Source organism: Phyllobates terribilis, unplaced genomic scaffold, assembly GCF_046119375.1.
Source record: "Phyllobates terribilis strain yellow unplaced genomic scaffold, ASM4611937v1 Scaffold_7__3_contigs__length_470593459, whole genome shotgun sequence".
Taxonomy (NCBI): domain Eukaryota; kingdom Metazoa; phylum Chordata; class Amphibia; order Anura; family Dendrobatidae; genus Phyllobates; species Phyllobates terribilis.
Window position 1 is genome coordinate 260,668,606 of NW_027362767.1, and position 11,772 is coordinate 260,680,377.

General features: G+C 45.7%; 1 protein-coding gene and 1 long non-coding RNA gene across 2 annotated transcripts in view; one reads left to right on the top strand and one right to left on the bottom strand.

Annotated features, from left to right (window-relative positions):
• LOC141154495 (uncharacterized) overlaps nucleotides 1-6,126 on the top strand; it is a 40,156-nt gene extending 34,030 nt beyond the window's left edge. The window contains exon 3 of the long non-coding RNA XR_012247440.1: nucleotides 5,454-6,126. This is a non-coding gene — a long non-coding RNA (uncharacterized lncRNA). The remainder of the gene's footprint in view (nucleotides 1-5,453) is intronic.
• A 2,961-nt stretch (nucleotides 6,127-9,087) lies between these two features.
• Nucleotides 9,088-11,099, bottom strand: LOC141154493 (ring finger protein-like). Its single transcript, XM_073640517.1, has 2 exons — nucleotides 10,866-11,099; nucleotides 9,088-10,244 (listed from the first exon to the last, which is right to left on the bottom strand). The coding sequence occupies exon 2, from the start codon at nucleotides 10,186-10,188 to the stop codon at nucleotides 9,199-9,201; it is 990 nt and encodes a 329-aa protein (XP_073496618.1). The 5' UTR covers nucleotides 10,189-10,244; nucleotides 10,866-11,099; the 3' UTR covers nucleotides 9,088-9,198.
• Between the last annotated feature and the right edge of the window lie 673 nt (nucleotides 11,100-11,772).

Here is an 11,772-nt window from a genome sequence, read left to right on the forward strand (position 1 = left end):
ATCTCCTCTTCCTTGGTTTTTCTTCTTCTTTCCTTTTCTCCAGTTCTTACTCTATCATACATGTCCGGGTGTCCCTTTCAGTATTATTTTCCTTGCCTATGTATTCCCCCGATATTTTGTATTTTTTCTTTTCCCCTGTCCGTACCTTGCGTTTGGGTCCCGCCCCTTGCCAACACCGCCACGTCTATATGGGGATTTCTTTATGGAGAGTGCGCATGCGCTTGAACGGACCCGCGGACTTCCTGTCATGCGCAATGGACACGTCATGCGGCTCACCGCGTGCGTGTCGGGCGCCTGCAACAGGAAGTCCTTTTAGTTTTGCGGTCATCTTAGTATATGCACGCATGCGCCGGACCCCTCCATCATCTACATTCATTGCTTACAGCTGGCTGAGAGTATATATAAAACGAGACAGGATTCACACACACATACGCCCCCTCAGAAGAAGCACTCGCGAAACGGCGTCGTCGGGGTTGGTTCCCTACAAGCTCTCTCCCTTTGCAGGTACTATACCCTAATCCTTGGATTTTTATATATACACTTGTATTCTTATATACACTACTACCTTTCCTTGGAAGCACTAAGACTTATCACTTTATTTATACTAATCCCATTACTTGCTTACCTTATTAATTGTTTATGTGCTCATATTAGTTATGATCATTTTCTATATGCACTAGCACTTTATACAGCTAATGGTATTCAACTATTGTTATTTTTCTAGTACCTGTACTTTTATTGTTTATGACAATTACTTGCAAGGGGATATTTCTTTACCCAAAAATTGGATTCAGTGCAATTATTGCATGGTTGAGTGAGCTATTATGTAGGGAACTCAAGGGTTCCTGCTTTTTTATAAAAAATTTTTATTTTTGGTAATTTTTTATCTATATATCTAAATAAAAATTATACTTTTAAGCCATGAGTTTTATGTTTTCCTGTTGAAGCTGCACTTATTTTGTGGCAGTTTTCGTGTCTCTAGTGTATCATTGGGAAACTATACTTTGACCGTTGTGGTATATACAGCTGTACCCATGTAGGACTCCATTCCTACACGCAGCACAGGAGCCACCGCGGTCACTCACCTTCTCAGCACATTTCTCCTCAGGTGCAGCTTTATTTCAGTCTCCTCTCAGCTGCTGCGCCTCAAATCAGTAGGTTACTAATAGAGACCAATCAGAATCCACGACTCATACACTTAGTGCAGGGCAGAAAAAAAAGCTGAACTCTGATTGGCTGATGAAGTCATAACAAAACAGCAATTCAGAGAGCTCCTTCTTGGAGTCTGATCTCTTGGCTCCGCCCTCAGGACATGCTGCTCTTTTAATTGGTTAAATCCCTGTCAGTCACATGGCTCCTTGTGAAGAGTGATGTCTCCTGCAGTACTGTGCCCAGCATAACTCATGATTAGGCATCATAGGGACAACCAGATTAGATACACGGCTCAGTATACAGTATCACACAGGATAGGATTTGATACACGGCCCAGCACACAGTATCACACAGGCTAGGATTAGATACATAGCTCAGCAGACAGTATCACACAGGATAGGATTAGATACATGGCTCAGCACACAGTATCACACAGGATAGGATTAGATACACAGCTCAGCAGACAGTATCACACAGGATAGGATTAGATACACAGCTCAGCAGACAGTATCACACAGGATAGGATTAGATACACAGCTCAGCAGACAGTATCACACAGGATAGGATTAGATACACAGCTCAGCAGACAGTATCACACAGGATAGGATTAGATACACGGCTCAGCAGACAGTATCACACAGGAGAGGATTAGATACACAGCTCAGCAGACAGTATCACACAGGAGAGGATTAGATACACGGCCCAGCAGACAGTATCACACAAGATAGGATTAGATACACGGCTCAGCAGACAGTATCACACAGGATAGGATTAGATACACGGCTCAGCACACAGTATCACACAGGATAGGATTAGATACACAGCTCAGCAGACAGTATCACACAGGATAGGATTAGATACACGGCTCAGCACACAGTATCACACAGGATAGTATTAGATACACGGCTCAGCACACAGTATCACACAGGATAGGATTAGATACACGGCTCAGCAGACAGTATCACACAGGATAGGATTAGATACACAGCTCAGCAGACAGTATCACCCAGGATAGGATTAGATACACAGCTCAGCAGACAGTATCACACAGGATAGGATTAGATACACGGCTCAGCAGACAGTATAACACAGGATAGGATTAGATACATGGCTCAGCACACAGTATCACACAGGATAGGATTAGATACACGGCTCAGCAGACAGTATCACCCAGGATAGGATTAGATACACGGCTCAGCACACAGTATCACACAGGATAGGATTAGATACACAGCTCAGCAGACAGTATCACACAGGATAGGATTAGATACACGGCTCAGCAGACAGTATCACACAGGATAGGATTAGATACACAGCTCAGCAGACAGTATCACACAGGATAGGATTAGATACATGGCTCAGCAGACAGTATCATACAGGATAAGATTAGATACATGGCTCAGCAGACAGTATCATACAGGATAAGATTAGATACATGGCTCAGCAGACAGTATCATACAGGATAAGATTAGATACACGGCTCAGCAGACAGTATCACACAGGATAGGATTAGATACACATCTCAGTAGACAGTATCACAGGATAGGATTAGATACACGGCTCAGCAGACAGTATCACACAGGATAGGATTAGATACACGGCTCAGCAGACAGTATCACACAGGATAGGATTAGATACACAGCTCAGCAGACAGTATCACACAGGATAGGATTAGATACACGGCTCAGCAGACAGTATCACACAGGATAGGATTAGATACACGGCCCAGCAGACAGTATCACACAGGATAGGATTAGATACACGGCTCAGCAGACAGTATCACACAGGATAGGATTAGATACACGGCTCAGCAGACAGTATCACACAGGATAGGATTAGATACACGGCTCAGTAGACAGTATCACAGGATAGGATTAGATACACGGCTCAGCAGACAGTATCACACAGGATAGGATTAGATACACGGCTCAGCAGACAGTATCATACAGGATAAGATTAGATACACGGCTCAGAAGACAGTATCACACAGGATAAGATTAGATACATGGCTCAGCAGGCAGTATCACACAGGATAGGATTAGATACACAGCTCAGCAGACAGTATTACACAGGATAGGATTAGATACACAGCTCAGCAGACAGTATCACACAGGATAAGATTAGATACACGGCTCAGAAGACAGTATCACACAGGATAAGATTAGATACATGGCTCAGCAGGCAGTATCACACAGGATAGGATTAGATACACAGCTCAGCAGACAGTATTACACAGGATAGGATTAGATACACAGCTCAGCAGACAGTATCACACAGGATAGGATTAGATACACGGCTCAGCACACAGTATCACACAGGATAGGATTAGATACACAGCTCAGCAGACAGTATTACACAGGATAGGATTAGATACACAGCTCAGCAGACAGTATCACACAGGATAAGATTAGATACACGGCTCAGCACACAGTATCACACAGGATAGGATTAGATACACAGCTCAGCAGACAGTATTACACAGGATAGGATTAGATACACAGCTCAGCAGACAGTATCACACAGGATAAGATTAGATACACGGCTCAGCAGGCAGTATCACACAGGATAGGATTAGATACACAGCTCAGCAGACAGTATCACACAGGACAGGATTAGATACACGGCTCAGCAGACAGTATCACACAGGATAGGATTAAATACACACCTCCTCAGACAGTATCACACATTAGTTTAGATACACGGCTCAGCAGACAGCTTCACACATAAGATTAGATACACGGCTCAGCACAAAACTGTCTGGAAAAGTTATTTTATTATGAAGCTGATTACATGATGGGGGTTGTAGTGCGGTGCCAGGTGCGCTCTCTGCTCCCCCCGTCCGGATACAGTATATAATATTCATCTAGTCAGACATCATGGAGGGATTACACGACAGCCTCCCAGCGCAGGTTAGTCTGTATAGAAACGAATACAATGACATGTGATCTCCTGTTACATTGTTAATGATCAGTAACCGAGAGCCGCGGGTAGAAGATCCGCAGAACCACAGCGCAACCTCAAAAGTGCGACTGAGGGGCGAGGAGGAGATGGGGAGAAGTTCTGGAGAACTTTGTAACGGGCCCTGAGCGTGTGCTCCACGATGATGAACCTTAGTGCATAATTATCTCCTCCAGATATGAGGACCGACCTTCAGATATAGCCAATAGTTCTCATTGTCAGCATCATGTCAGCGGAGGCTGAGAGTGATACTTCTGATGTCCTGCGTTGTACAGTATGCCTGGAGGACTACCGACCCTATGGACCCCTGAAGCCTCGGATCTTGCCCGTGTGTCTCCACACATTCTGTGAGGGCTGCCTGGAAAGATTAGGGGTGGACAACGCCTACAGCATCTCCTGCCCAATCTGCCGAGTGTTCAACGATGTCTTCGGAAAGGATGGCATCCAGGCGCTGCCCATCAACACTAGGGTGCCCTACTTTGAGACCATAGAAGAGGAGATGGAAGAATCAGATATCCTGTCCTTCATTGACCCGTCTATCCTGTCTTGTCCCATGTGCGGCAGTATAACCCTCTTTGCCCCTTTTGGTTTGGAGGCTGATATAACCCAATGCCATACTTGTCAGTGGGTGAGTGTGGAGGTCATGGAGTTTGAGAAGACTGTCCGACCTGCTCCAGACACCATGGTCATCCAGATTGACAGAAATGGACCAAGGGCTAAGTCTGGGCCTCCATCCCAGAATTGTGTCTCTGAGGCTCGAAAAAGGAAGACTCTGGTGGGAAGACTTATGGGCTACTTGAGGTGAGTCATATCACGTGGCAGGTTCATTAGGCTTGACTTATTTATGACTGGAGATCTACTGTAGTATACGATGACTCAAGCCCTAGAGTGGCATGGAGTGTACCCACACATTCACCCAGTATCGCAGCCCCCGGCCTAAGCAGATGGACTATAGCCTTCATATGGAGGCTGCAGCCCAACGCCACTCATCCTACTACATCAAGCCCGGACTACCCGAAGTATGGTAGTATGACAGAGGCTCCTTCCCTCCTTTACTTCACAGCACCATAACCATGTAAATTTTGTGTAATATGTTGTAATTAAGCAGTACAATTTGGGTAAAGTTTTACTATTATGTCTTTCAATCTAGAAAATTTTGGTAAAATTTTACATTGTCTTTCAAGTTAGAACATTTCAGTAATTACTACTACATCTTTTAAACTAGAAACTGTTGGTCAAGTTTGACCTCATCTTTCAAGCTAGAAGATTTTGGTAAATTTTAGATAACGGCAGACGTAAATAACTGGGCTTATACTTTTGTTTACTTACATTTTATTATTCAGGAAACGGTTTTCGCACCGCTAACATGCACCTCCCTTCCCGGCGGGATGAAGATGGAAATTACGTGGAAGACAGAAATTGAAAGAACTCATCTTCTGGCTCCGATGTGATTGTATCTGGTCACCACAAAAAGAGTTCCTGATAAATATTGGACACTGTCGTCGTTATCCTAAGCACCATTCCATCTACCAGCCACTACCTTTTTATATATAATTTTTTTTTTTAGAAAAAAGCAAAGCTTTCCCATTCTTAGCTAGACCAAAAAGATCCATGTGGTGGAAATTCTCCAACAGGTTTCAAAATTTGCCCCTTACAAGGTAACGCCAACCTTACAGGGCTAGCATGAGCCATTACTTAATGATTGCTGGAGGGTGGACCTCTGGGACCCAATTGATCGTGAGAATAAAGGAGCCGCCGTGCCCATTAACAGTCTAATCTCCACAGATGCAGTGGAAAAAGAAGCATTCATGGCCTCTTCGTTCTCAGGACCCCAGAGGTCGGAACCTGGTTAGTGATCAAGTGATGGCCTCCACTAGTCCCCCCTTTTTACTAGCTCTTACTTTTAGCTACATTTTGCCATGTTGTGACATGACATCACAGCCCCTGTCCCTCCTTAACAGTACTGGCTTGGAAAATGCACATGATCTGAATAATTAAATGATACAGCCACTAAAATATTTTTGTCTTTCTTGGCTGACAACTGGTAATCTTCTTTGCCTTGTGTATACCGCTGTTGTCTAGGGATCTCCTCCTGGATGCTTCCTGTAGATGATGTACGGCTATTCCCCCACAAAAAAATCTCTTTCCTTTCCTGCAGTCAGCTGACGTTAGCACAGCGCCTGTGACATGCATGCTGCTGCACAGAGCACAGCCCGTCTCCTCTCCTGGGCCTTACACATCATCTGTACAATTACATAGCACATTAACTCCAATACACATACAGCAAGAGCATAAAGCATCTCCCCTAGGCTGAGGTGGCTGATAATAGAGAAATAGCCCACATGAAACCAAGTAGACATTATTATTATTATTATTTATTTATATAGCACCATTGATTCCATGGCACTGTACATAAGAAGGAGATACATACCAAATACAGATATCACTGACAGTAAATGAACGAACAATGATAGACTGGTACAGAGGGAAGAGGACCCTGCCCTTGTGGGCTTACATCGTACTGGATAGTGGGGAAGGAGACAGTAGGTTGGGGGTTTGCAGTAGCTCCGGTGATGTTGAGGAGGCAGCGAAGTCATGGCAGGCTGTAAGCTTGTGGCGGATAATCGGACTTGTTGAGGCACAGAATTCCAGAGGATGCGGGATATTCGGGAGAAGTCTTGGAGGCGATTGGGTGAGTAACGAATAAGTGTGGAGGAGAGAAGGAGGTCTTGGGAGGACCGGAGATTACGTGAGGGAATATATCGGGAAATTAGTCCAGAGATGTACGGAGGAGAGAGGTTATGGATGATTTTGTAGGTCAGTGTTAGTAGTTTGAACTGGATACGCTGGGCAATTGGGAGCCAATGAAGGGATTTGCAAAGGGGGTGAGCAGAGGAGTAGCGACGCGAGAGGTGAACTAGTGGCGCAGCAGAGTTAAGGATGGACTGGAGGGGTGCGAGAGTGTTAGCAGGTAGGCCACAGAGGAGGATGTTGCAATAGTTGAGGCGGGAGATGATGAGGGCATGCACAAGCAGTTTAGTAGATTGAGGGTCGAGGAAAGGACGAATTCTGGAAATATTTTTGAGCTGGAGGCGACAGGAGGTGGCGAGGGCTTGGATGTGGGGTTTGCAGGACAGGGCAGAGTCAAGGGTTACTCCGAGGCAGTGGATTTCCGGTACAGGGGTGTGATGTAATTTATTGTGATAGAAAGATCAGGTGGGGAGGATACGAGAGATGGCGGAAAGATAAGGAGTTCAGATTTGTCCACATTGAGCTTGAGGAAGGGAGAGAAGAAGGAGGGTATGGCTGAGAGACACTCTGGGATTCTGGACAGCAGAGAGGTGACATCTGGGCCAAAAAGGTAGATCTGGGTGTCTTCAGCGTACAGATGGTACTGGAAGCAATGAGACTTTATGAGCTGTCCTAGGCCAAGGGTATAGATTGAGAAGAGTAGGGGTCCTAGGATAGAGTCTTGAGGGACTCCAACAGACAGAGGGCGGGATGATGAGGTAGTGTGGGAGTGGGAGACGCTAAATGTGGGGTTGGAAAGGTATGAGGAGATCCAGGATAGGGCAAGGTCTTTGACACCAAAGGAAGAGAGGATCTGTAGTAGGAGGCAGTGGTCAACTGTGTTGAAGGCAGAGAACAGGTCAAGAAGAAGAAGTACAAACAATTGTCTGTTAGTTTTGGCTGTAAGGAAGTCATTAGTAATTTCGGTCAGGGCAGAAGACAGATTGTCGAAGAGAGCGTTAGATGAGAAGTGGGAGTAAAGTTCAGCGTGAACGTGTTGCTTAAGGAGTTTGGAAGCGAATGGGAACAGCGATGTGGGGCGATAGCTGGACATAGCGGTTGGGTCGAGGGATGACTTTTTGAGGATAGGCGTGATTGTGGCATGTTTGAAAGCAGAAGGGAAGATACCAGAAGTTAGTGACATTACACAATACGTAGAGTTATAAGCCAGCTGCATGAAGGGGGTCACCTTGGGTAATGTGGTGACACAGTGCATGGCCGATAAGCTTGTTATAGTCAGAGAAGAAATCAGATTAGCTCTGATTTAAAGGATTACTCCGCCTGAGCGACTGCGCACTCACAGTATACTCAATATTACACACACCTATACAATATATATTCTCTTCTCTTTTTTGCAGCTGCCCTGGCTGTACTTGGAAGACGGTGGTAGTTCATGTTGCCTTGTATCACATGATTTCCTGTCTGGGCCATCACTATTGATCACATGTAAGTGCAGAAGGTTCTTGCTGCTAAAACTAAACATTGAAGCTCCCCCTAGTGGTGGCAACAGGTATCCAGTGATTTACCTTATAACTAATGAAGTGTGAAGGGAAGCAGGGGATTTGGAGCTCTGTATCAGAAACATGAAGCTTCAAAGTAATGTTAATCCACTCAACTTTTTTTATTTTTAAAGGGGTATTCTGATTTGATAAAAGTGATGATTATTGCTACCAAATGCCACCAATTTATGATCTGTGGGACACCGGAATCTGAAAACCAAAGGCCACAGCGCAGATTCAGCACTGAATCCTCTTTGCGCTCCTGCTAAAATAGAGATAGGACCCCCAACGATCACAAAGTAATGGCAAATCCCATGCCCAGAATACCCGTTTAAGCTGACACCATTACCTACAAACCTTAGGATGCTTCTTGGTATATAAATCCTGAAATTGTTAAAAATGTTGCATGGTGGTGCATAGAATAAAGCTGTCCTGAGGGTGGACAACCACTTGCAGACTAGTGTTTTTGGTTATCTGGCACATGGGTTATACCAGGAAGCCTAGCACTCATGGAAATGCAATAAAGGGAGACACCAGCTCACCTGTGCGCTAGCGCCCTGAAGCACGGAACATGAGGAACCACTTCGTAAGGCAAACGTGCAAAAAAAAAAAAAGGAGGAGTTCCAGCTACAAGTAAGTCCAAAAATTCTTCTTTATTGAAATAAAAACAGATACCAAAAGCACATTTCAATAAAGAAGAATTTTTGGACTTACCTGTAGCTGGAACTCCTCCTTTTTTTGCACTCATGGAAATACCGCCGATTGCTTCCATCTCATCCATTTACATCGTGGCTTTGTCTTACTTCCCCAAAACAATCATTAAAATAAAGATGAGAATCGGCAGAAACAGGAACGTAAAGCAGAAAAACTCAGCAAAAAGCAAAATCACCAAAGCAAAAAGATACAAGCATCGGCAGCGATGCTCCAGCCAGGTCAACCTGCTCATTAACCTGTGCGGATTACGGATACAGGGCGGGAAGAGGAAAAGTCGCCCGGTTTGGATACGCGAGTGGAATCTGTATTCCAGTGCCCCACAAAGTCCAGGTCTCCTGACCAGTGGCTGTGGTGGGACATAGTCCTGCTGAGCGCAGACACCTCCGCTTTCCATCATCTGCTCCTGCATCTTACGGACCTCCCATTCCAACATGGGTGTCGTCTGCCGACAGATGGGGCAGGTTACCCGGCAGAGGTTGGCACGGTTGGCCGTGTGGACCATGGTTTTGATACAGTTATCACAGAACACATGGTTACAGTTGAGTAAAGACTGCTTGTGCTTGGTAGTATCATATAGCTCAGTGCATATGAGACACTCCTGACGGTCCTCCTCTAGAAGTTGGGAGGACTCTTCGGGCTTCTTAGCCTCGTTTCCTTGCAGGTCTTCATCATCTCTGAGTTGAGATCCAGAAGAAGTTTTTGGCAAATCATAAAGCAAGTCAGCCCCATGATTGTCCATTGGTCCAAACTGGGGACTTACATCTCCAGTGATGGCTACACATGAGGCGCAAGGGTCAACGCTTAGAGGTTCTATGTCTATCTTACAAGAACCACTAGTAAGTTCTCGCTCGTTGACAACTGGTGGTCCCTCACAAGTTCTAGGAAGAGGACAGCCCCCTATATGAAGGTTTTCCATGACCTCGGAGCTTTGATCTGCTGTCTTTTTGGCCAGCTTGGTACTATGGACATCACCACAGGTCACTACCAGTTTGGTCATTTTCGCAGAGTCCTGAGGTGAAGATCTTGCTTCCTCTGCTATGGTCGGGTCTCCACATTCAGCTCTTGGCTCATCCATCCCTCAGAACAATGGAGCTCATTGTAGGACCCAGGCCTGGTTCTTCATGATGGGACCTGCACACATAATGTCAATTAAATGGGTTATACAGACAAGTGTGCAGCTGCTGTACATCTCAGGCAGACGCTTATCTCTGTATTTAACATTCCTGATCCCCCCCCCCACCACCACCAGCCTCGTCAGTTGGGGAGAAGTCGGAAGACCCCCATAAACATTATATGGCCAACAGGTTCATCTGACTTTTATCTGTATGGGAACTTTTAGGTCTATCTGCATCTAGGAAAGCTGGGTGATATCTATCGAAAAACGGCCAAGCTCACCAGTAGCTTTCATCCAGCTTTCCCAAACTCCTGAATGGCAATTTTCCCAGTTATGCAGTTCAAACCCCTGCAATGCTCAAATCCGATTTGCCTTAAAAGACAGAGGGAAAGGTGACAACCCTCTATACTGGCAGCCATATTGGATGTCTCCAGAATTTAGAGGAAGCAAATTGATCAATGCTGTACTGTCGACAACCCAGCTTTCCCAGAAACAGATTTGTACAAACCAAAGCTTCATTTCAACCCGTCTCATGCCATCCTTAAAATGCATCCTTCGGGAGGGTCTGACCTTCTTACAGAGACCCCGCCGGTGTAGAAAGTCTTCTACACACCCCATTCCCAATCCTTAGGTCTTACCTTTTCAGAGATTTTCCAGAACCCGCATGTCTTCCCCCAATCTGCAAGGTCCCTGTTATGGCTGAGCCCAGACCCTGCTCTGCCCTCCTCCCTCCCAGTACTGACAGCAAACTGGAGGAACTGGTCTGTCCAGATTTATCACCAACCAATAACAGCAAGGAACAAAACCTGAGATAAGAGCCTGACAGAAGGGGCAGGAGGTGGGGACATGCCCAGGTGGTGTGGGAGGTCTGAAAGTCAGACACCGGGGGTCTACTGCAGGCGACCCCCTGATGGGGAAGGCTATTTGATGCATTTTGGGGGTACTTTATATCATCTTTGCAATTTATATGTAGAGAAAAATAGCAAATTGCTGCAAATTCTTGAAAGGTAGAAGATCCCGGAACAGTCCCCTTTACTAAAGCGTTCTAGGCTTCAGCACCCTGTGGCATGCCAGCTGTGAAACTACAGCTCCCAGCATGCCTTGACAGGCAAAGGTACCCGCCCTAGCATCTTCCAGAGCTGAGGAACAGGATGTATGAGGGAGGGGTCCCAATTATCCCCTATTATATGGATATTAGATTGGCCATTGCAGTCCCCAATACTCAGCCCAGGAACCAGGGAAGCACCAGACAATAGCAGGGACAGCGTTTTGGGAGCCTCATTTTCATGCACCCCAACCTCCTCCTGCATCTCACATTGCATCTCCTGTATTCATTACCTGCCTATTGTCTCTCAGGGTATAGAAATAGGAAACTGCTTCACTCCTGTATCTACCACCCACGTGTGGAGTCCAATCCTGTGTGTGCACTGTCTCTTTAAGAAGTACAGCTGCAGATTCGGAAATCACACTGCGGCTCATTCTACTGTATTCAGCCTGTAATGGCTGACAACAGAGGACAATAGACTGACCAGCTGCACAGACAGG

Excerpts from the sequence above, each read along its gene's own strand:
- LOC141154493 (XM_073640517.1), bottom strand. The coding sequence starts at position 10,188 with ATGGATGAGCCAAGAGCTGAATGTGGAGACCCGACCATAGCAGAGGAA.